Source organism: Gymnoscopelus braueri, assembly GCF_963280865.1.
Source record: "Gymnoscopelus braueri genome assembly, chromosome: 3".
In the NCBI taxonomy this organism is placed as follows: Eukaryota; Metazoa; Chordata; class Actinopteri; order Myctophiformes; family Myctophidae; genus Gymnoscopelus; species Gymnoscopelus braueri.
Genome location: NC_137612.1, coordinates 51,510,662 through 51,529,163, shown reverse-complemented (window position 1 = coordinate 51,529,163; position 18,502 = coordinate 51,510,662). Strand labels below are relative to the sequence as shown.

Sequence of the window (18,502 nt, the reverse complement as noted above, 5' to 3'; positions counted from 1 at the left end):
GTCTACAGCAGGCGCGTACGGTGGGTTCTAACGTCGACCGGGCAAGATTCTTAATGACTCCCCCCTTCCCCCCGGCCCCCCCACCCACTGCGTCGCCGGCGCGCGCGAGATTTTTTTACTTAATTAATTCATTAAATGACCATAAAACAACATTAACAACACTCTACCCATCCCTCAGTGTGTTCCATCCTCAAATGTTTTACTTAAGTAAAAGTATCAAGGGTTAGAAAACTTTTTTTTCACATTTGAAAACTTGTGAAATGGGACCTTCTGCATAATGAGTAGCCTACTTTTACTTTTGGTACTTTAAATACATTTTGATACCAATACTTTTCTACTTTTACTCAAGTATATTTTGAATACCTTACTTTTACTTGTAACAGAGTATTTTTACATCGCAGAATTGATACTTTTGTTTAAGTAAAAAATTTGAGTACTTTTTCCATCACTGGTATTCAGTGCATGCAGTGACTGTTAGTGCACACAGGACAAGGGAGGGACACAGCATAGCGACCCTTCATTTCAATAAGGGCAGACGGTAGAGCCAAAACCTGCAGAACATGTTTAGCACAGCCACAGAGATCATGACTTGTTTATTAGAGGCAATTAGCATGTCTGGCTGGGGCCGCTTGACAATGGGAACGGTGGGGTGGGCGGAGGCTGCGGAGCTACTGCGCCGTTTTTTTTTTTAAATATAAAAAAATAGGGGAGCAGAGTTTTCCAGACCGGGCCATGGCCCCATTGGCCTCTATGACGGTACGCCCTTGGTCTACAGCTTCCATTTAATATTATGTCATTTGGGCGTGTTTAAGACAAAAGTAAATATTACTGCATTGGCTACTTGGGACGGGGAGTAATATTGTAATATCTCATTACTTTTAATTGAAAGTATATATAAATGTTATATTTTGTATGCAACCTCCCCATCACTCATGACTACTGTCTGTTTTGGCAGCAAACATTTAATATTACAAGCTTACAATAGATGGGCGAGGCAGGGTTTTATGCAAAGATAGTTAATAGTTATACAAATAATTGCACATTTCTACAATAAGTTATGACAATATTGTCTTTGGCCAGTAATGCAAAACAAACCTCTGAATTACCTTCCAGAAGAGATAGTCTGAACCCTCGAAGAGCTGATGGTTGTGCTATGCGTTTTCATAGTGCTGATACATGACTGTCATATATTATGAGATTCATGGATGAACTTTAACATAGTGTTTGTTTGCACTTTCTCCCTTTTTGGTCATCTACATAAACGTTCATATTTCAAATATAAAGTGCTTACCCCACGGCCACAAATGTTACAATTATATACGGGCCCTCAAATCATGTACCCATATAGTCCGTATTGTTCACTAAAAAGCATTTTAACCCGACTGGTGGCCATTTTCCTGTATTTTTTCCAAATGCTTTCAACTACGTGACCCTATCGGTTGGGACGTGTACTGCACTCTGATACATTATAACTCTATGAGAAAATGGCCACCAATCGGGTTAAAATGCTTTTTTTATTGAACAATATAGAACATACGGGTACTTTTGAGGACCCGTACATAATTATAACATCTGTGGCCATGGGGTAAGCACTTTACATTTGAAATTTAAACTTTCATGTAGATGTACGGGCCAAAATAAAAAAAGTGCAAACACTATGTTTGAAGTTCATCCATGACGGTCATGACAGATGAGTGTTTTCATGGCTCTGTATTTTGGATGCATTTCCGTGATGTTCCCGACGGGGGCGCTGGCGGACAATTTTGTTTGGGTCCGCTGGTCATATGACAGCTGGCCGCAAAGCACACTTCCCCTCACAACAACAAGTCACACACACACACACACACACACACACACACACACAGCACCGATCAGACACAGCGTTGAGTGTGTGTGAGCATCAACATCATCACCATGCTGGTCCTCATCAACCGGCTCCTGGACTGGTTCAAGGCTCTGTTCTGGAAGGAGGAGATGGAGCTGACGCTGGTCGGCCTGCAGTACTCTGGGAAAACCACGTTTGTCAACGTGATCGCCGTGAGTTACTGTGATGCTAGCAGCACCACCGGTGCTAATGGCTAGCTGTGCTAATGCTTCCATCATTGTGTGTGTGTGTGTGTGTGTGTGTGTGTGATCAACGTCAGCCCTGTGCTACACACACAGTGGTGGAAACAGTACTACAGGTTTTACTTCAGTAAAAGTATCACTACTGCAATGTGTAAATACTCTGTTACAAGTAGAAGGCCCTTGTTCAAAATGTTACTTGAGTAAAACGTACAAAAGTATTGGCATCAAATAGGGCTGAAGTGGTTAATGTATGTTTTATAATATGATTTATATCTGCAAAGTAACTAGTAACTACTGTAATTGTAGTGGAGTAAAAAAAAAGTACAATATTTGCCTCTGAGATGTAGTGAAGTGAAAATACTGAAAACTGGAAATACTCCAGTAAAGTAAAAATACCAAAACACTGTACTTATAAGTACAGTGTCTGCCAGCAGTAGGTCAGCCTACACACATTTGCATGCTCATTGCTTATCGAGGTGGCCACCTGTTTTTGGCCACCATTTATGTTACAGCCCCACTAGTTAACTTATGGTTTAATTTAAACACCATTTATGTTACAGCCCCACTAGTTAACTTATGGTTGAGTTTTAATGCAACTACTACTACTTGCATACATATGGAGGATGGCCATGATCTAACATTGTTAGTCTTACATTGTTAGTTACTGAGCTGGGCTCTTAAGAACTGTTGTCCATTCCAATACAGAATTTATGTCACTTTCAGCACTCTTATGAATCTTATGCCAGAAATGATGCCTAAACCTAACCTCAAAACCCTGTCCATCTGGGCAAAACACCGGGAAAATAGACTCTCCCTTATACTAGGCACCCCCTTTTTCCCTCTACACCAAATATCTATTCTATAAGCATGTAGATCTGATCAAATTTCACCAAATGTTTGCCTCACAATATGGACGCCAGGGTTCAGTTGATGGTTGGTATTAAGAGTAGACTTCATTGCCCTTAGGCTTTAGATCATTTAGCAGTCATTTGGGGCATGTTGAAACTGGTGAAGTGACCAGACCTGTTTCCTGGTCTCCAAGAGGTTATGTTGTCCTGGAAGTCATTCAAGCCCACACATTTTAGCATCTCTGTGCTATCTATCTTCTCAGCTCCCTGTATGTGATCATACATTATTGCAGCTCATCAGTGTATGCTGAAAGCAAACGCTGTCCTATCATTCAACCTGAAGCATACATCTCTGGGTTGAGCACATTAATAGTTCAAGCCTATTTCAGTGTAGGTAAGCCTATTTTCAAGTGTGGTAAGTAGTGTTGCACTTGAGGTCACACTCACAGACTATGACACAGAGACAGAATCAGATGTTGCAGTGACAGTACAGTAGCAGTGATGATGACTCCCTCTGTTGTCATCAGTGCCACATTGTTCATACTGGCATATCGAGCAAAGATTGACTCTCCTGAAACTTGGAATTCTTGGAATTCCACTGCACATGTTGGATTCCTGGAGGGCCCTGCCTAATGTTGTGAGATCACTCTACCAGCAAATACTGGTGTTTTCTAGTTCAATTCAAAAGTGTTGTTATATTGTAAACATAGTAACATACACTAGCCTAAATCACACCAATAGAAGCTACAACTATATCCACAAAGCACTGTAAAATACATATACAGCTATTAAAGCTATTATGGTTGTAGGATTTACTGTGCAGCGCATTCCTTGTCTGTTGTGTGTTTTGGCAAAACAAGGAAGTGAGTAGGCGTTGTATGGTCTTAACACACTGTGGTTGAGGCTGTAAAAAATACCCTGCTTTTGAATGCTTTTCAATTTAGCAGCCACTTCTCTTGCGTAAATGCTTTTTTCTTTTTCCTATATTTTAATGTGATTTCTCAGTAGTAATCTGAGAAAAACCAGTTTCTTTGCTGGTGGGTCTATTTCCAAAAGCCAATCACCCAATGTTGACTGTACTATTAGCAATGTCTTGCCTGTTTGCAAGGCTACAGTTAATTGGACGGGATGCATTGGATGAAAGCTGACCTTATAGATCAGTGGTTCTCAACCAGTGGTCCTTGAGGGGGTTCCAGGTGGTCCCCAGCTAAATGATGGAGAGTTGGTAACCAAATGGACCCTTATAGATCTTTAACTCTTGAGAGCGTAAAATGAAACCAAATGAACCCTTACGGGTCCATTTGGTTTCATTTTACGCTCTCAAGAGTTACTTAAATCATTGTTAAACATCTGCATTACTTAATTAAAGAATTGTTATTTTGATCAACGTTTGCCTGTTATCTCTCCTACGGCACCACATCAATACAGCATGAAATTGTGGACAAAATCGTATCCAATTATAACAAAATATTCTAAGTCTTGGGTCTGAGAGTCTAAATCTCATCAAACGGTGGTTCCGTGGCTCAATTTCCGAATAAATAATGGACCTTGATGTGAAAAGGGTTGAAAACCACTGTTATAGATCATGAAAAGCTAACTTAGTTCATCAAGGGGTTGTCTCCTATCACCCAATCTGTCGTTGCTGTATTTGCAATGCGTGGAGGCTGTACTGTAGGTGATTTCCTCAGTATTTCAAGCGGAAGTGAAGGAAAGGGAATATTTACTGACGTAGGTTTTGCCCTATATATGTTTTGTGAGAGAGTGGTTGGAGTGGGGGTGGTTCTTCCTGTCACCTACCCAGTCATGAGACTTGTGCACCAACTTCCACTTAGCTTTGTCAGCTGACTACAGGCAGGTCATGTGCTTTCAAAAGTGTATGCCAGCCAGACGCGCCGTACTAGTCTGTTCATCCTGTTTGGGTTCATCACCATGGATAAGAGAAGGAACATGTTAAAGGAGAAGTTCACCCAAAAAATGACTTATTTTATATCAATTGCACACCCCATGAAGCCTTGAATTCATGGATTTATTTTTGTTTTTGTGGCATTCCTAAGCCAATAATTTGATGACCGGGTGTGTATCCGGTAGGAGACACAAATAATCTACTTTGTGTCTCCTACCGGATACATTAGCCGGTAGGAGACGGGAATCAAATTATTGGCTTAGGAATGCCACAAAAACAAAAATAAATCTATGGATTCAAGGCTTCATGGGGTGTGCAATTGATAGAAAATAAGTCATTTTTTGGGTGAACTCCTCCTTTAAGGCTGAAACTATCCATTATTTATTTTCTTGGTGATCATTCTACTGATGACTTTTTCGATTAATCAAATCATCGAGCAAATACTTATTTAAAAAAAGAAATGCATACATACACACACGTATATACAGTGTGTGTGTATATAGTGTATATATATCTATCACAACTAAATTGATTAGTCTGATTAATCACTTAAGCCCTATTTTGTACAACAGTGTCATGCAAAAATAGTGAAAATAGCCAATCTTGTTGATCTGCTATTTTCTGTATTTTTGTTTTACATTTTTGGAAAAAATACATTTAAAAATGTCCCCCCAAATTGATTATTATAAGAAATTAAATAATTAGACTGATTAGTTTGATTAATTATTGCATCCTTAGGACATACTGTAAAAGCACTATGGACAAAAATTTGAAAATGAAAGCTCCCAGGATTATTTTATATACTATGCATTGGCCGTCTACATGTAATTGCTTGCGTTACAAGAATGGCCTTATTCAAATAATTTTAACATTATTAAAATAAAACATTTAACCTATTAATCCGGGAAAGCATCTGTTTCATTTTATATTTTATCTATATACAGTGTATATATAGAATCTCTAGTTTTTCAGAAAACTGTCGGCCTCAGGTCTAAATGGCTTAAAACATTGATTCAGTCATTAAGACAATTAGACTTCTAGACATTAGTGTTTCCCCACGTCACCATTCAATTCACTGAATTTATTATAGGAGGTAATTTGGCAATTGATTTGGATGAAATTGACATTCCCCATTCTGAACTATCTCCCCAATAATGTTGTTTTACACTGTTTAACAAAATGCAACATATAAATCCTTCATATCTTGGTAATATGTGCATCTTTCAGCCTTTTTTGTAATCAGTCAGTAGTAGTATATATTGCTCAGCTATTCCTCTGGGAACTCCCATGTATATTATCCGAATGGAACAGGAAAATATAGGTATAATTAATTTTATTGCTACATTTAAGAACACATTTGATTCTCACCGCATTGCATTATATACCTTAAATGTCTTGAAATAGCCCATGTGTACACAAACACACAAAGCCCATAAAAAAAATGGTTCTGCAAGCAAAACGCATACAACTGCATCAGTAAAGGTGCATTTCTAATGTATTTTTCTCTTTTATTTCAGTCTGGGCAGTTCAGTGAAGACATGATCCCCACAGTCGGCTTCAATATGAGGAAGGTCACTAAAGGAAACGTCACCATCAAGGTAGATATGTGAACATTTATCCAGCTGTTACCTCATGTCGTATGTTCCAGGGAACCCCAGGGGTCCTTGAGGGGGTTCCGGGGGGTCCCCAGCAAAATGAGTTCACTTTAACCCTATCTTATACTTTAAAAATATTAAAGTATAAGACGCGTTGATCAGCTGGGGAAGAGAAGTTAATCCGTTTTGTAGTCCCAACATGTCAAAAGAAAAATCTAAGATATCTACATGTATACACACAGCATAAAACAGCAGCAGTTATAGACATGAGGTTAGACATACAGTATGGTGCACTCTCCTATGCAGAGGGCTGGACGTCTGCATGAGGAGGCCGTCCAATCTTCAGTTGAAAACAAAGTAAGGCGAGTAGAATTTAGTCCAGTTGAGTATATAACCAAAGATTGTTAATTTAGGAAGATACACCATCCCAATTGTAGCCACTAGAGGCAACATGGTACACAAATCCTACAAATGGTCTCCTAAGTGGGCGCCGGCGTCTGACGGTAAATCTCGCGAACGTCCAATGTTTCTCTGTGTACTGGTGCTAGATCCCGCGAGAGTGTGTTGCTGGGACAGAGAAATGTCGATAATAAAGTTGATTTTCTCCTGAATTGTCTCTCTGAAAAAAAACATTTTAGTTTCAAAATGTTCTGAATATTATGTGGCTTCTGGCTTGTGACGATCTGGTCCAATATTTAGTTAAGTGACCATGGGGCTAAAGAATGGTTCAGAAGCTGTTCACGTTCACTCTCCCATTGAAATGAATAGACTCCAACCTGCTTCCGGTCTCCTAAAATCCTCACACAGATAAGGGAAGTAAACCGGAGATGGTGGGTCTTGCTATTTCCGTCTTCGGTGTAACTGACTCAACACCATACTGCAGTGGTTTCCAACCTGCGGGCCCAGGGCCGCAGGCCCACTGGCAAAAATAGCAGATATACAAGCTCATAGCGTGACACAGAGTGCTGCGCGCTATGACCTTGTAGATCTGCTATTTTTGAAAAACAAATTGTGAAAATGCGTGCAAATCTTTGAATATAAATTTTTAACTCAAATCTTTGCTTCTGTATGAAATATTTTGAGATAGGGCGGTCCGCGGACAAATACATATCATTTAGGGTGTTCCTTGACCTGAAAAAAGTTTTGAGAACCACTGATATTATAGCAACATAAGTTATTTTCGAAGACAGTTAGGATTTAGAAGACATTTGTAGAATCCACCAGAAGCAAAGATTTGAGTTTAAAATGTCTTTTTTTAACTTGCGCTTTAAAAACATAATATTCAAAGATTTGCGTGAATTTTCACGATTAAAAATAAATAAATAGCCAAAGTATAAAATAATGGTTGTAGCTAAACATTTTAAATGACACGGTATGCGTTCCCGGGTTGAATAGGTTAAGTGGTCAGATGGGTGGGCTGCGAACACTTGTTTTGAGATGTTCAAGTGGTCCCTGATCCAGAAAGGGTTGGGGACCACTACTGTACTGCTTATCGCTTAAACTAATCTATGGATCTGAACTATGTTGGTATTCCAAATTGGTAATGTCATCACAAGGGCCATATTGCACCTGTTTATGTATTTTAGCTATTTTTAGTTCTTGACCCTGTTTTGCGTTAACAGGATATTGTGTTTCACTCGGCAGTGGTGCGTCATAGTCGCATTTGTCTGTATCATTTGTTTGTTTCATTGTTGTAACAGTGTACATGCTGCTCTCTTGGCCAGGTCACTCTTGGAAAAGAGATGTTAATCTCAATGAGACTTTTACCTGATTAAGTAAAGGATGTGATGATGTGATTTTTGAAACCGTAGCCTTCTGACATTGTGCTCTTAATTCATTAGATCTGGGATATAGGAGGGCAACCAAGATTCCGGAGCATGTGGGAACGCTACTGTCGAGGAGTTAATGCAATTGTGTGAGTATTTAATTTAGGCCTCATTGGATTTCTATAGGGATGTGTTGTGACCTGAAACATAAGCAGAACATTAACCACCTAAGCACTATTTTAATACTTTAATCATAGGTCTGCACGATTTGGGCCAAAATGATTATTTTGATCAAAATTGAGATCATAATTATGAATCAAGATTATTTATTGAGATAAATATAACACAAATATTTGTAATATTCATTTAATTGTGTGAAGTGGAACATTTGATTAATTGTGCAGACCAACTTAATCGTATGTTGTTGCGTGGCAAAAATTGCTGATCTATAAGCTACAACATTTTTGTCTATAATGACATGCTTCAAACAGGGACTCCAGGTTGATTAAGCTGAACAAAATTGAACACTGACCCTTGGAAGTGACTGTGCCAGACTTTTAATTGTTGTAATGTTTCTCATTTTATAGATACATGGTTGATGCAGCGGATCGAGAAAAGGTGGAGGCGTCAAGAAATGAGCTTCATAATTTATTAGAAAAACCTCAGTTGCAAGGAATTCCTGTAAGTAACCCCCATAAATAAGCTTCTTAATTCCTATTATTCATTGATTGTAGAAAGGAATATTTAATTGTGGGACCTAGCCATTCCATGTAGCGTTTGCATTAGAAATCCTGGTGTCCTAGAGGTTAAAATTGTTCTGGACTTTCAGGTTTTGGTACTTGGTAATAAAAGAGATCTCCCAAGCGCTCTAGACGAGAAACAGCTCATCGAAAAAATGTGAGTATGAAATATTTGAAGGTCTGTCTGCAAGACCTGTATTGTATTCTGTTGTGGACTTGGTATAGTAATTAGTTGTGCATTGTTTTAATGTCTTCCAGGCAACATTTTAATGTAAGACCTTTGGCTTTGATATAGAAACATACATATACAGCAAAATGTCATCCCATCCCTGGGGTAGATAAAAAATCACTCTAGATCCTCGTTATATAATGGTTTATTTGCACACTGTATACAACCATACAACATTTAAAAGCTTCTGTTTCTATGCCATACTTTTAATGTACCCAAAACCATTTGAAACAATTCACCTTGTATTGGAAATGTTAATTGACTAGTAACCCATTTTCTCTTGTAGCATTTGTATATGTGTATCTTCATTTGCCAGTAAAACAAATGACACTCATGACAAAATGTTTAAAGCAAGCAAACATGATGTTGTTATTACTGCTTTTCACTCCTGTGAAGGGATGTGGGATAGTAATACTTTCATTTTGAAAATGAAGCAGCTCCCTCTGGTGGCAAGTAGATGTATTTGCCGGCTGCTCTATTCGACCTGTTGGCATGCCACAAACATTGGCAGGGGAATAAGATTTCAAGAGTCATATTAATAACAATTAAGTAATAGTAATAATAATATAGTAATACAATTAATAATCATATTTATTTGTTCATTTACCCCTTTTACATACCTGTAAAGGAACCTGGCAGCTATTCAAGACCGGGAGATCTGCTGCTACTCTATTTCCTGCAAAGAGAAAGACAACATAGGTGAGTTGGTGGTGTGATTGGCCAAGGAGTGGAAACATAAAAGACTACTCTGATTTATACTTAGTGGAGCGGGTTTCGCACACCAAAAGTAGCAGATCTCCAAGCTCACAATGTGTTCCAGTGGCTATTCTTGGTGCGCAAGACATGCACACTAAGTATGAATCGATCTTAAAATATGTGGTTATAAATCTTTTTTTTATGTCGGAGCCCTCTGAAATCAGTAACGGTCAGATTGGATACTCATTAACTAACGTTGCCATTATATGTCTTCCTCCACCGTTGTGGTCACAATGTTATGTTGTATATTGTGTGAAAATAACAGATCTACAAGCTTTCATCACATTGCAATGCAGCGTGAGCGTGTTGCTTGCTAGATAGGCTATTTTTTATTACATTTTTTAAAATTTGAAATCACATTTGAATATATCAAATCTGATTTACAAAAAACAATCTGATTAAAATGCGTTATGGGGGTCCCTTGAAACAAAACGTTTGAGAACCACTGAATGAACTCAAAGAATATGAATGGTGTGTTGTATCACTTCAATTATAATAATCACTGTGACATACCGGTACGTTGCTTGTAGGTTTTGATGCAGGGCATGATAGTCATCTTACAGATCACCACAGTCACTACCAGCAGTGTAATGAATCCAAAACCAAGAAGCATTAAAGCTGCAGTAAAGAAATAACAGAGTTATTAACCATTTAAATCATGTACAATTCACTGACCAGAGTCCCGAGCGGGGTCTATACTAGGCCCCCTCCTTTTTTCCATCTACGCCAAATCTTTTCACCAAAATAGCTGATCTGCAAGCTCACATCGTGTTGCTATGTGACATGTTGTGAGCTTTTAGATTTGCTTTTTTTGCCAAATGTTTGCCCCAGAATCGGGACGTTAGTGTTCAAGGTTTTATCATAAGACCTAGAAGAAACTTTTGGAACACATAAAGTAATAGGTGAAAAGAAGCTCAGAACATTTACCAATGTTGGACATGTGGAGCGTCCCAGCAGGCCCCCCTAGGGGTGTAACAGTGGTCCTATGCTTAGGCAAATCTGGTCTGGGGCGTGCTGGGGGGGTTATCTTTTCTTGAGGTGGGCTGCGGTGTAATGACTTGAGGTTGTTCACCCTCATCATTACATATGGCATCGGCTGTCTTGTTTCCAGTAAACTTGACACCACTTCTGTTACATCTAGGCCAAAGGAAAATAAGTAAAAAGCTGTTAACAGGATAAAATGTCCTTGAAAATCCAATGTGTACTGTATATTTCTAATTATTAGGGAATATACGGTGTTACAGAGCAAACACGGCAATATATGCGACATACTCTCTCCATTTAACACAGTATGTGTTGATGTCTTTGGAGAAATATCCATCTTCACATTCGAGGCATTCAGGTATCCCTCCTAGGGAAAAGAAAAATGTATACAAAATAATACATGTATCATACAGCTGGGAAATTCTGCATGTGTGCACCTTAGCGATAGAGAGATGAAGCAGGGACCCCATACGGTATATTCTTATTTTTTTGAATTTCTTCCATTCTGTCATACAGAAAAACGTGAATGGCGCGTGCATTGCGGCTTTGCATAGAACTTTAAAATTCTGCTCACAACCCACACATCGTCATCGAAATTGTCAGCCAGCTCTGTGCAGTTTTGGAGAAGTAAAAACAGACGCATAACTTAAACTTGCGTAACAACACTGTTCCGTGTGAAATCCATCGAACCTCAGAATGGTGAGAGCAGTGTGTTCTTCACAGCTTCTTCACAGCTTTCATGACATCTGACAATTCAGCGCTAATTTCTTTGGCAACAAGTGACTCCCTAGTCCCTGTGTAGGATGCAGTTTAACCTGTGACCTGTGTAGCATGCAGTGCCTCCATCAGGTGCACACATACTGTAGGAGCCAACCAGTGCTCGAGCACCTGCCAATTTGCTTTCATAGGATAAGGAAGGCACGAAAATGGCAAAATAAGTTGTCAGCACTCACTATGCAACACTTTTAAAAACACTCAGCAGAAGAAGGAAATGTAAGCTTTCTCAGACATAATGTGGGTGTGAAGTGTGGTTTACATTACAGGACATTATGCAAGTAACACTCAAAAGTGGGAACTTGCTACAGGTTAAACTGTCAAAATGCATCATTATCATTCATATTTGTAATTACTATATGAAGTATGTACACTTTTACTAGACTGGGTCTGCGGCAAAAACAATCCCTCATAACATGGGGTCGTCGTATAAAAAAGTTTGAGAACCCCTGGTCTAGACAGCTTGAAACTGGATTAATGTGTTCCCTTTGATACTTAGATTATTAGTAGATTCAATGCTGGAAGAAGCCATATGCACCTGCCGTGGCGTACAAAATTTATTTTAATAAATGTAGATTATGGTCTTAACAAATTTATTTTAACTCATTGGCCGCCATTATCGCATTAACGCGATCTAATAAATAGCGCGCTTGGCCGCCAGGATCGCGTTAATGCGATCTATGGTCTTTATTGATCTTTATGCTCTGATCACGCTATTCTGTTATGAATCAGGCTAAGTTTCGGGTTCCACTTACTTCAACCACCACTGCATCCGGTTCCATGACTTGGGTTCCGTTTTCGGTTTTACATTTTTCCCCCCAGTCATTTTCGACCATAATAGGGAAACAAATGTTTTTTCACACGCTATGAAAAACGATCGGAGACCTCCCCTCCTATAATCTATGGTCTGGGTGACGAACAGTCATCCCCGTTGTGTATCACAAAGTAATTTTCGCCGATAACAGAATCTGAGACATTTCACTTCCGGTTCATGTGTTTCACTGTGTGAGTGGGTCTGGGAGGGGGCGAGTGTGATCGAGAGGCGATCAAGCTTGGTATGTGCTGCACTCTAGTGGTGGAACGATCAAAACGATTCAAGTGTCAAGCCAGACTTTCTAGATGTGAATTAAATAACAAAATAACGAAACAAAAAAACACGAAAATCGCTGGCAAGGGCTGCTATGAACGAGGTTTTAACTCTGGCAGTCAATGAGTTAATAAATGTAGATTTATTTTAAACTATTTATATAGTGTATATTCGTTCTGTATTATGAATTGTGTGTATTTCTGTGTGTAGGTCATGTCTGTAAAATCCTATTGCTGTAAATGTTCCTTCTGTAAGGGCACCATTGAAAAGAGACCTTGGTCTCAGTGGAAGTAGTTGATTAATTAAGTCACCTTTATTTTCCTGAAATAACAATATTTCCCTGAAATAAAGGTTTCAGTCAATAGAAAGAAAAGAAAAACATCATATCGATATATTGTGCAGGGTGTGATCCATCTCTGTACCTGTTGTTTTCAGTCCAGAGCCAGGGTCACATTTGCAGACAGTAGAATCAGAGAACCTGGGATTGTATCCTGAATGACACCGGAATCTTGTATCTTCTGTTGGAGAGCAGTGTGATGCAACTTCACTCCCTGAGTAGAGAAACAAAACATACATCTACGTGTTAAATATGAACTATATGTTGGGTAGAATAGCAAAACATTATGATATAAATACACAAATACAATATTTGTCAAACTGAAATTATAAATTAAATGGTCATTTAGACCATTTAGTCCTTTGTTAGTTCATACATACATAGCTAGAAGTAACATTTCAGGTTCACTTCAGAAAGAGAACTATTTATTCCATTAGATGAATCACATGAGTCTGACATTTTGTCTGTATTAGTGCCACGTTTGAGGCTAACATTATTCTACTGTAATTCATAATAATAATTTAATGTCAAGTAATAGTTCTATTGAGCTCAACAATGTTTAATGCTATAAAACCTACCCATTTGGCACTTTGTGCAACGTTTGCATTGTTGAAATTCATTGTCTCCAGGATGGTACTGGTCAGCAGGGCAGTTTTCACATCCTAGTCCTTTTACCCTCTTACCTTGAATTTATAAACGGAGTCAATGGAAACATGTTACTTTATCTTATCTTATCTTTATGTCTCACAGTCACAGGGAAAGCATCAATGTTAGAAGAGCAAGAATTTTAACCACATGAACCCTAGAATCAATATTCTGGGCATGTCATCATAATAGGCGAACATTTGGCAAACATACTGTAGGTTAACATAAAACACGTTTTAACAATATACGATTGGTGAGAAATAAACACATTCTTTACCTGCAGCGCATTTGACAGCTTCCAAAACCTCTATAAGTTGAGAAAAAAAGAAAATGCACATGAGGGTCCAGGGCACGCAACGTTTGAACAGAAGCATAGTGTGGTTTGTATGAAGTTTGAAGTGAAAATGAGAACTTATCAAGAAACCAAAGTGGAAAAAAAAGTGCTAACTACGCGTAAACAACTGCACTGGCTTCCTGTTAAATTCCGGTAAATGTCAAAACGCCCTCGCTCCACAGTACCTCTCAAGCCTACTCCATAAACGGACCCTGCGTTCCACAGACTTAGACCTCCTCTCTGTCCCCAAGGCAAACAAGCGAACCTTCGGGGACAGAGCTTTCATGGTGGCAGCCCCCACCCTGTGGAACTCTCTCCCAATAGGGATTCGCCATGCTCCAACACTGGACTTTTAAAGCTGCCTTGAAAAGACACCTATTCTCTTAACCCATTTTGGACGGGAACCCCTTTTTGTAACTATACCTTTCAGGACGGGAACCCCTTTTGGGGTTCCTGTTGCTATGTACAGTATAGCAATATATATTTTTTTAAAGTTTTGAATAAATATTTGAACAGGCTTTAGAAGGCGTTGTAGAATCGGCCTCAGGTCTAAATGGGTTAAGTTTATGGCATGTAGTGGTTTGTTGTTTTGTTTGTTCGTTTGTCTGTTAGTTGTTCATTGTTTTTGATGTAAAGCGTCCTTGGGTTTATGAAAGGTGCTATATAAATTCAAGCTATTTTAAGTGTGAAGAGAAAAATTGTGACGTGTTGATTCAATAGTATGTGACACACTGTAGCCTGGAACCCAGACGGAGGCGCTCGTTCCCCATTTGGATTTTTTCACTTCTCCTTTCCGTCTGGTCTGGTGGCCTGGAGCCTTCCAATGTAAAGGCCTGTGGGCAGGGCGGGACAGAGTCTTCCAATGTAAAATTAGATTCACTTCCCTTTCGACTGTGACGTTTGGAAATCAGGCTAAAATAGGATGAAGTGAAGGAAAAAGAAAAACTCTGCACGAGCGCCTCTGTCTGGATTCTAGGCCAAGTCATTATGCGCTAACCGGGTCCATTTGGCTCAATTTGTACAGTTTCAGAGTTCTGGGGTTCGTGGAAATAAAAGCGTTTGAGAACCACTGGCCTAACTCTGCGCACCTTCCTCTTTCATTCCAGACATCACACTTCAGTGGCTCATCCAGCACTCGAAATCACGGAGAAGCTGAAAGAGCGAGAGGTGTTCCTCAGCTGCATCTGCCATGTTACCTTCATGTCACACCCTCTTCACTCTGTGATGATGTACAGTTGTCTCTCCAGCTCACACACTGCACCGTTCTGCTCATGTTGCCCCCTTTCTATCGTCTCACACCGTAACCCAAACAATGCACTACTAAAACGCGTCACACCTGAAACCAAATTTAGGGAGTCACAGAATCGGCATTATACCTCCTTGTTAAAGCCTCTGCTCCAGCCCTGTGGAGGAAGACTTGAATATTTAATGTACCTTTTTTACCACGCCGGCATTACCCAATTGATAAGGCAACCCCAGCAGATTGTAACACTAGTGTCCAACGTCACTCAAAGGATGGACGGCTTAGTCAAACTGGCCTCTTTAGGTCACGCGAAATGTTCTTCGCACATGCCAGTGGAAAGTTGAAGCGGACATGTTGTTGTTCCCTGTTTTGGACTTGTCCTTCTGTGAGATTGTATCCGTTTGATGATGGCTGTCAACCTTTTGCCAAATCAAAGCGTTTTCTCCTAAGGACATTTCTGTTATTTTAGAAAAGACAGCAATGAAATTGTCATGAATTAAGCGGGTATATACAAAAATCTAGTTGGTGAACTTTTTACTGATGGGAGATATGCTTGAATGAAGATAATGATTCTATTTAAAGTTTGAATGTACAGAAGGATAAAGCTGTAGTGGGTCAGTATGCTGGAATGCTGTGGTTTTGTGCTGGCCCTGAGCTGAGAGCGTGGCAGGATTCAAAGTGCCTTGTGCAATATCTCTCACCTCGGAAGCAAAGCAGCATGTAAGGTGTGCCTACCGGAGCAAAGCACTCGAATATATTCAAGAAATAAAATGGCATGCTTTTTAATTTAGACAGTGTACTGTTCTTTGTAAATCGGTGGTCTAGTGGAGGGTATATGAACGTATACGCTTCATATACCCACCTTTTTACAGTGGACATTGTGTATGCTCACTTCTAGTGTGTGCAGCAGTTTTTGTATTGTCACAAATATACACTTCAGTACATTCTGAATACTTAAAACTGTTTGAGTGCTCATTTGTCGCACTATCGATACCATTCACACGTTCTCCTATGACTTGTTTTCTGCCTTGTGGAAAAGTCTCTGCTCTGTAGTGACACAGGCTGCCATACACACACTTTTGAGTCAAATGATTGTGCTTCCTCTTTCGATCTCCCTAGTGTGATATGGCTTAACTTTAGTTCAGAACAGCCAGCATTTCCAAACTGCACTCTGTTTGAGGCGGATTAAAAAGGAAAGGCAGCAAGGATGCCAATAAGCATATATCATGCAAGCAATACAGAGCAGAATGTTAACATACCACATTTAGCAGATTTGTTGCAGAGCACATTCAATTTGTGGCTAATCCAATTGTATGTGATTTTTTAAATGTTTTATCTTGCATTGAAAACAGCCAATAAAGTAATGTTTACATGACCAGTGGCTAAAACCTACAGTATTCTGTTTGGTTGGTCATTCAGTTTCAGAACGATACATTCATTAAGTAGAAGAGAAAAACATCACCCCACTGTGTGGAACCATTATTAAGCACATAATAAAGAACAACTTAAAGGAGTAGTTCACCCAAAACATTACTTATTTTCTATCAATTACACACCCCATGAAGGATTGAATTCATGGAGATTTTTTTTGTTTTTATCGCATTCCTAAGCCAATAATTTGATGACCGGCGGTCTTTCCGGTAGGTCCTACCGGATACATTAGCATCTTTATTTTTATCATCAAATTATTCTCAGGAATGTGACAAAAACAAAAAAATCTCCATGAATTCAATGCTTCATGGGGTGTGTAATTGATAGAAAATAAGTCATTTTTAGTCCTCACTAATGCTCATATGTTTTTTTCCACCTACTTTGTCTCGGCCTGTGGACATTAGAAACCAGTCTACCAGTGACATCATCATTAGCCAGGGTTTATTCAAACAAGATTAACATTTTTGCCCCATATTTTTTTCTTAACGCAAGAACTGTGGCTTCCATTATAGCATGCTAACTTTCCAGGAATAGAAAGCCTGCTGTTTCTATTGGCTTGGATTCCCCATCGATGATGCCACTGGTAGGCGGGTTTCTGAACTGTCCACAGCCCTCCTCTGAGACAGAGTGAGTAGACAGAAATGGTACCATATTATCATGAGCATTAGTGAGCACCAATTATATGAAGATAGGTTGAAAATGGGTGAAGTTGTCCTTTAATGCAGCAGGAGTTAAATGACCTTGCAGACACTACTGTCCCATACTGTATAAGAAACTATTTTACATTGTGAAATTTTTGTGTACTCCATCACTTTAAAGCATCACTTTAAATTGGCCCGTAAATATAATCATATTTGGCAGCATTCAGAGTGCATGTCACTGTTAATGAGAATGTTTTACGCTGTGCTCTTCCTGTATGGCAGTGATTGTCAAGTTGGGGATCGGGGGTTCCAGGGGGTCCCTAGCAAAATAGAAAAATAGATCATCTTCACCATTACATGTACTGTACAAGTAAATACAGATAGAGAACATACGAGAATCGCCATTTTGATCAAGAGTTTCTGCTATCTCTATACCTACAGTACATAATTCTGGCCCACATGACAGACCATATGGGATCAAATCATGTCTAACATTAAAAATGTTCTTATTTTGCGGTCGTAAAAAAAATGGGGTCTGTGGCCTATACTCCAGCAGCTAAGCGACACATACATACATACATACATACAGTGGTGTAAAGTAACTTAAGTACATTTACTCAAGTACTGTACTTAAGTACACTTTTGAGGATTTTTTTTACTTTACTGGAGTATTTCCCATTTTCAATACTTTTACTTTTACTTCACTACATCTCAGAGGCAAATATTGTACTTTTACTCTATTACAATTATTTAACAGATTTAGTTACTAGTTACTTTGCAGATTTAGATTATTATCACAAAACACACATTAACCACTTTAGCCCTCTATTATTTCGGCCATTTGAAAATATTGTGAGCTTGTAGATCTGCTATTTTCAAAATATGTTTATACATTAGAAAACGTATGAAATGGGATATTCTGCACAATAAGTACTTTAACTTTTGGTACTTTAAGTATGTTTTGATGCCAATACTTTTGTACTTTTACTCAAGTTAATTAAGGATTACCATACTTCTTGTATTTCTGCACTGCAGTATTGATACTCTTACTTAAAGGGATATATCACTTTTTAAAAAACTGATTTTATCGTCTACTCAGGCTTTTGTGAACACCACAGACAG

At 39.0% G+C, this 18,502-nt stretch overlaps 2 protein-coding genes across 2 annotated transcripts; one reads left to right on the top strand and one right to left on the bottom strand.

Moving 5' to 3' along the window:
* The first annotated feature begins 1,832 nt into the window (after positions 1 to 1,832).
* arl8ba (ADP-ribosylation factor-like 8Ba) lies at positions 1,833 to 16,098 on the top strand. Its single transcript, XM_080424373.1, has 7 exons — positions 1,833 to 2,037; positions 6,336 to 6,416; positions 8,255 to 8,328; positions 8,767 to 8,860; positions 9,009 to 9,076; positions 9,777 to 9,847; positions 15,172 to 16,098. The coding sequence occupies exons 1-7, from the start codon at positions 1,915 to 1,917 to the stop codon at positions 15,219 to 15,221; spliced, it is 561 nt and encodes a 186-aa protein (XP_080280499.1). The 5' UTR covers positions 1,833 to 1,914; the 3' UTR covers positions 15,222 to 16,098.
* On the bottom strand, positions 9,306 to 14,176 carry LOC308082555 (uncharacterized protein). The gene is made up of 8 exons (XM_080424374.1): positions 14,009 to 14,176; positions 13,665 to 13,769; positions 13,172 to 13,300; positions 11,177 to 11,255; positions 10,832 to 11,041; positions 10,418 to 10,522; positions 9,769 to 9,824; positions 9,306 to 9,632 (listed from the first exon to the last, which is right to left on the bottom strand). Exons 4-8 carry the CDS (start codon positions 11,223 to 11,225, stop codon positions 9,624 to 9,626), a joined length of 429 nt encoding a protein of 142 aa, XP_080280500.1. The 5' UTR covers positions 11,226 to 11,255; positions 13,172 to 13,300; positions 13,665 to 13,769; positions 14,009 to 14,176; the 3' UTR covers positions 9,306 to 9,623.
* Positions 16,099 to 18,502: the final 2,404 nt, after the last annotated feature.

Excerpts from the sequence above, each read along its gene's own strand:
- arl8ba (XM_080424373.1), top strand. The coding sequence starts at position 1,915 with ATGCTGGTCCTCATCAACCGGCTCCTGGACTGGTTCAAGGCTCTGTTC. Across the intron at positions 8,329-8,766 it reads CGAGGAGTTAATGCAATTGT|ATACATGGTTGATGCAGCGG; the intron begins GTGAGTATTTAA and ends CTCATTTTATAG. Across the intron at positions 9,077-9,776 it reads AAACAGCTCATCGAAAAAAT|GAACCTGGCAGCTATTCAAG; the intron begins GTGAGTATGAAA and ends ATACCTGTAAAG.
- LOC308082555 (XM_080424374.1), bottom strand. The coding sequence starts at position 11,225 with ATGGATATTTCTCCAAAGACATCAACACATACTGTGTTAAATGGAGAG. Across the intron at positions 11,042-11,176 it reads TACTGTGTTAAATGGAGAGA|ATGTAACAGAAGTGGTGTCA; the intron begins GTATGTCGCATA and ends CCTTTGGCCTAG. Across the intron at positions 9,825-10,417 it reads AACCTACAAGCAACGTACCG|GAAATAGAGTAGCAGCAGAT; the intron begins GTATGTCACAGT and ends TTCTCTTTGCAG.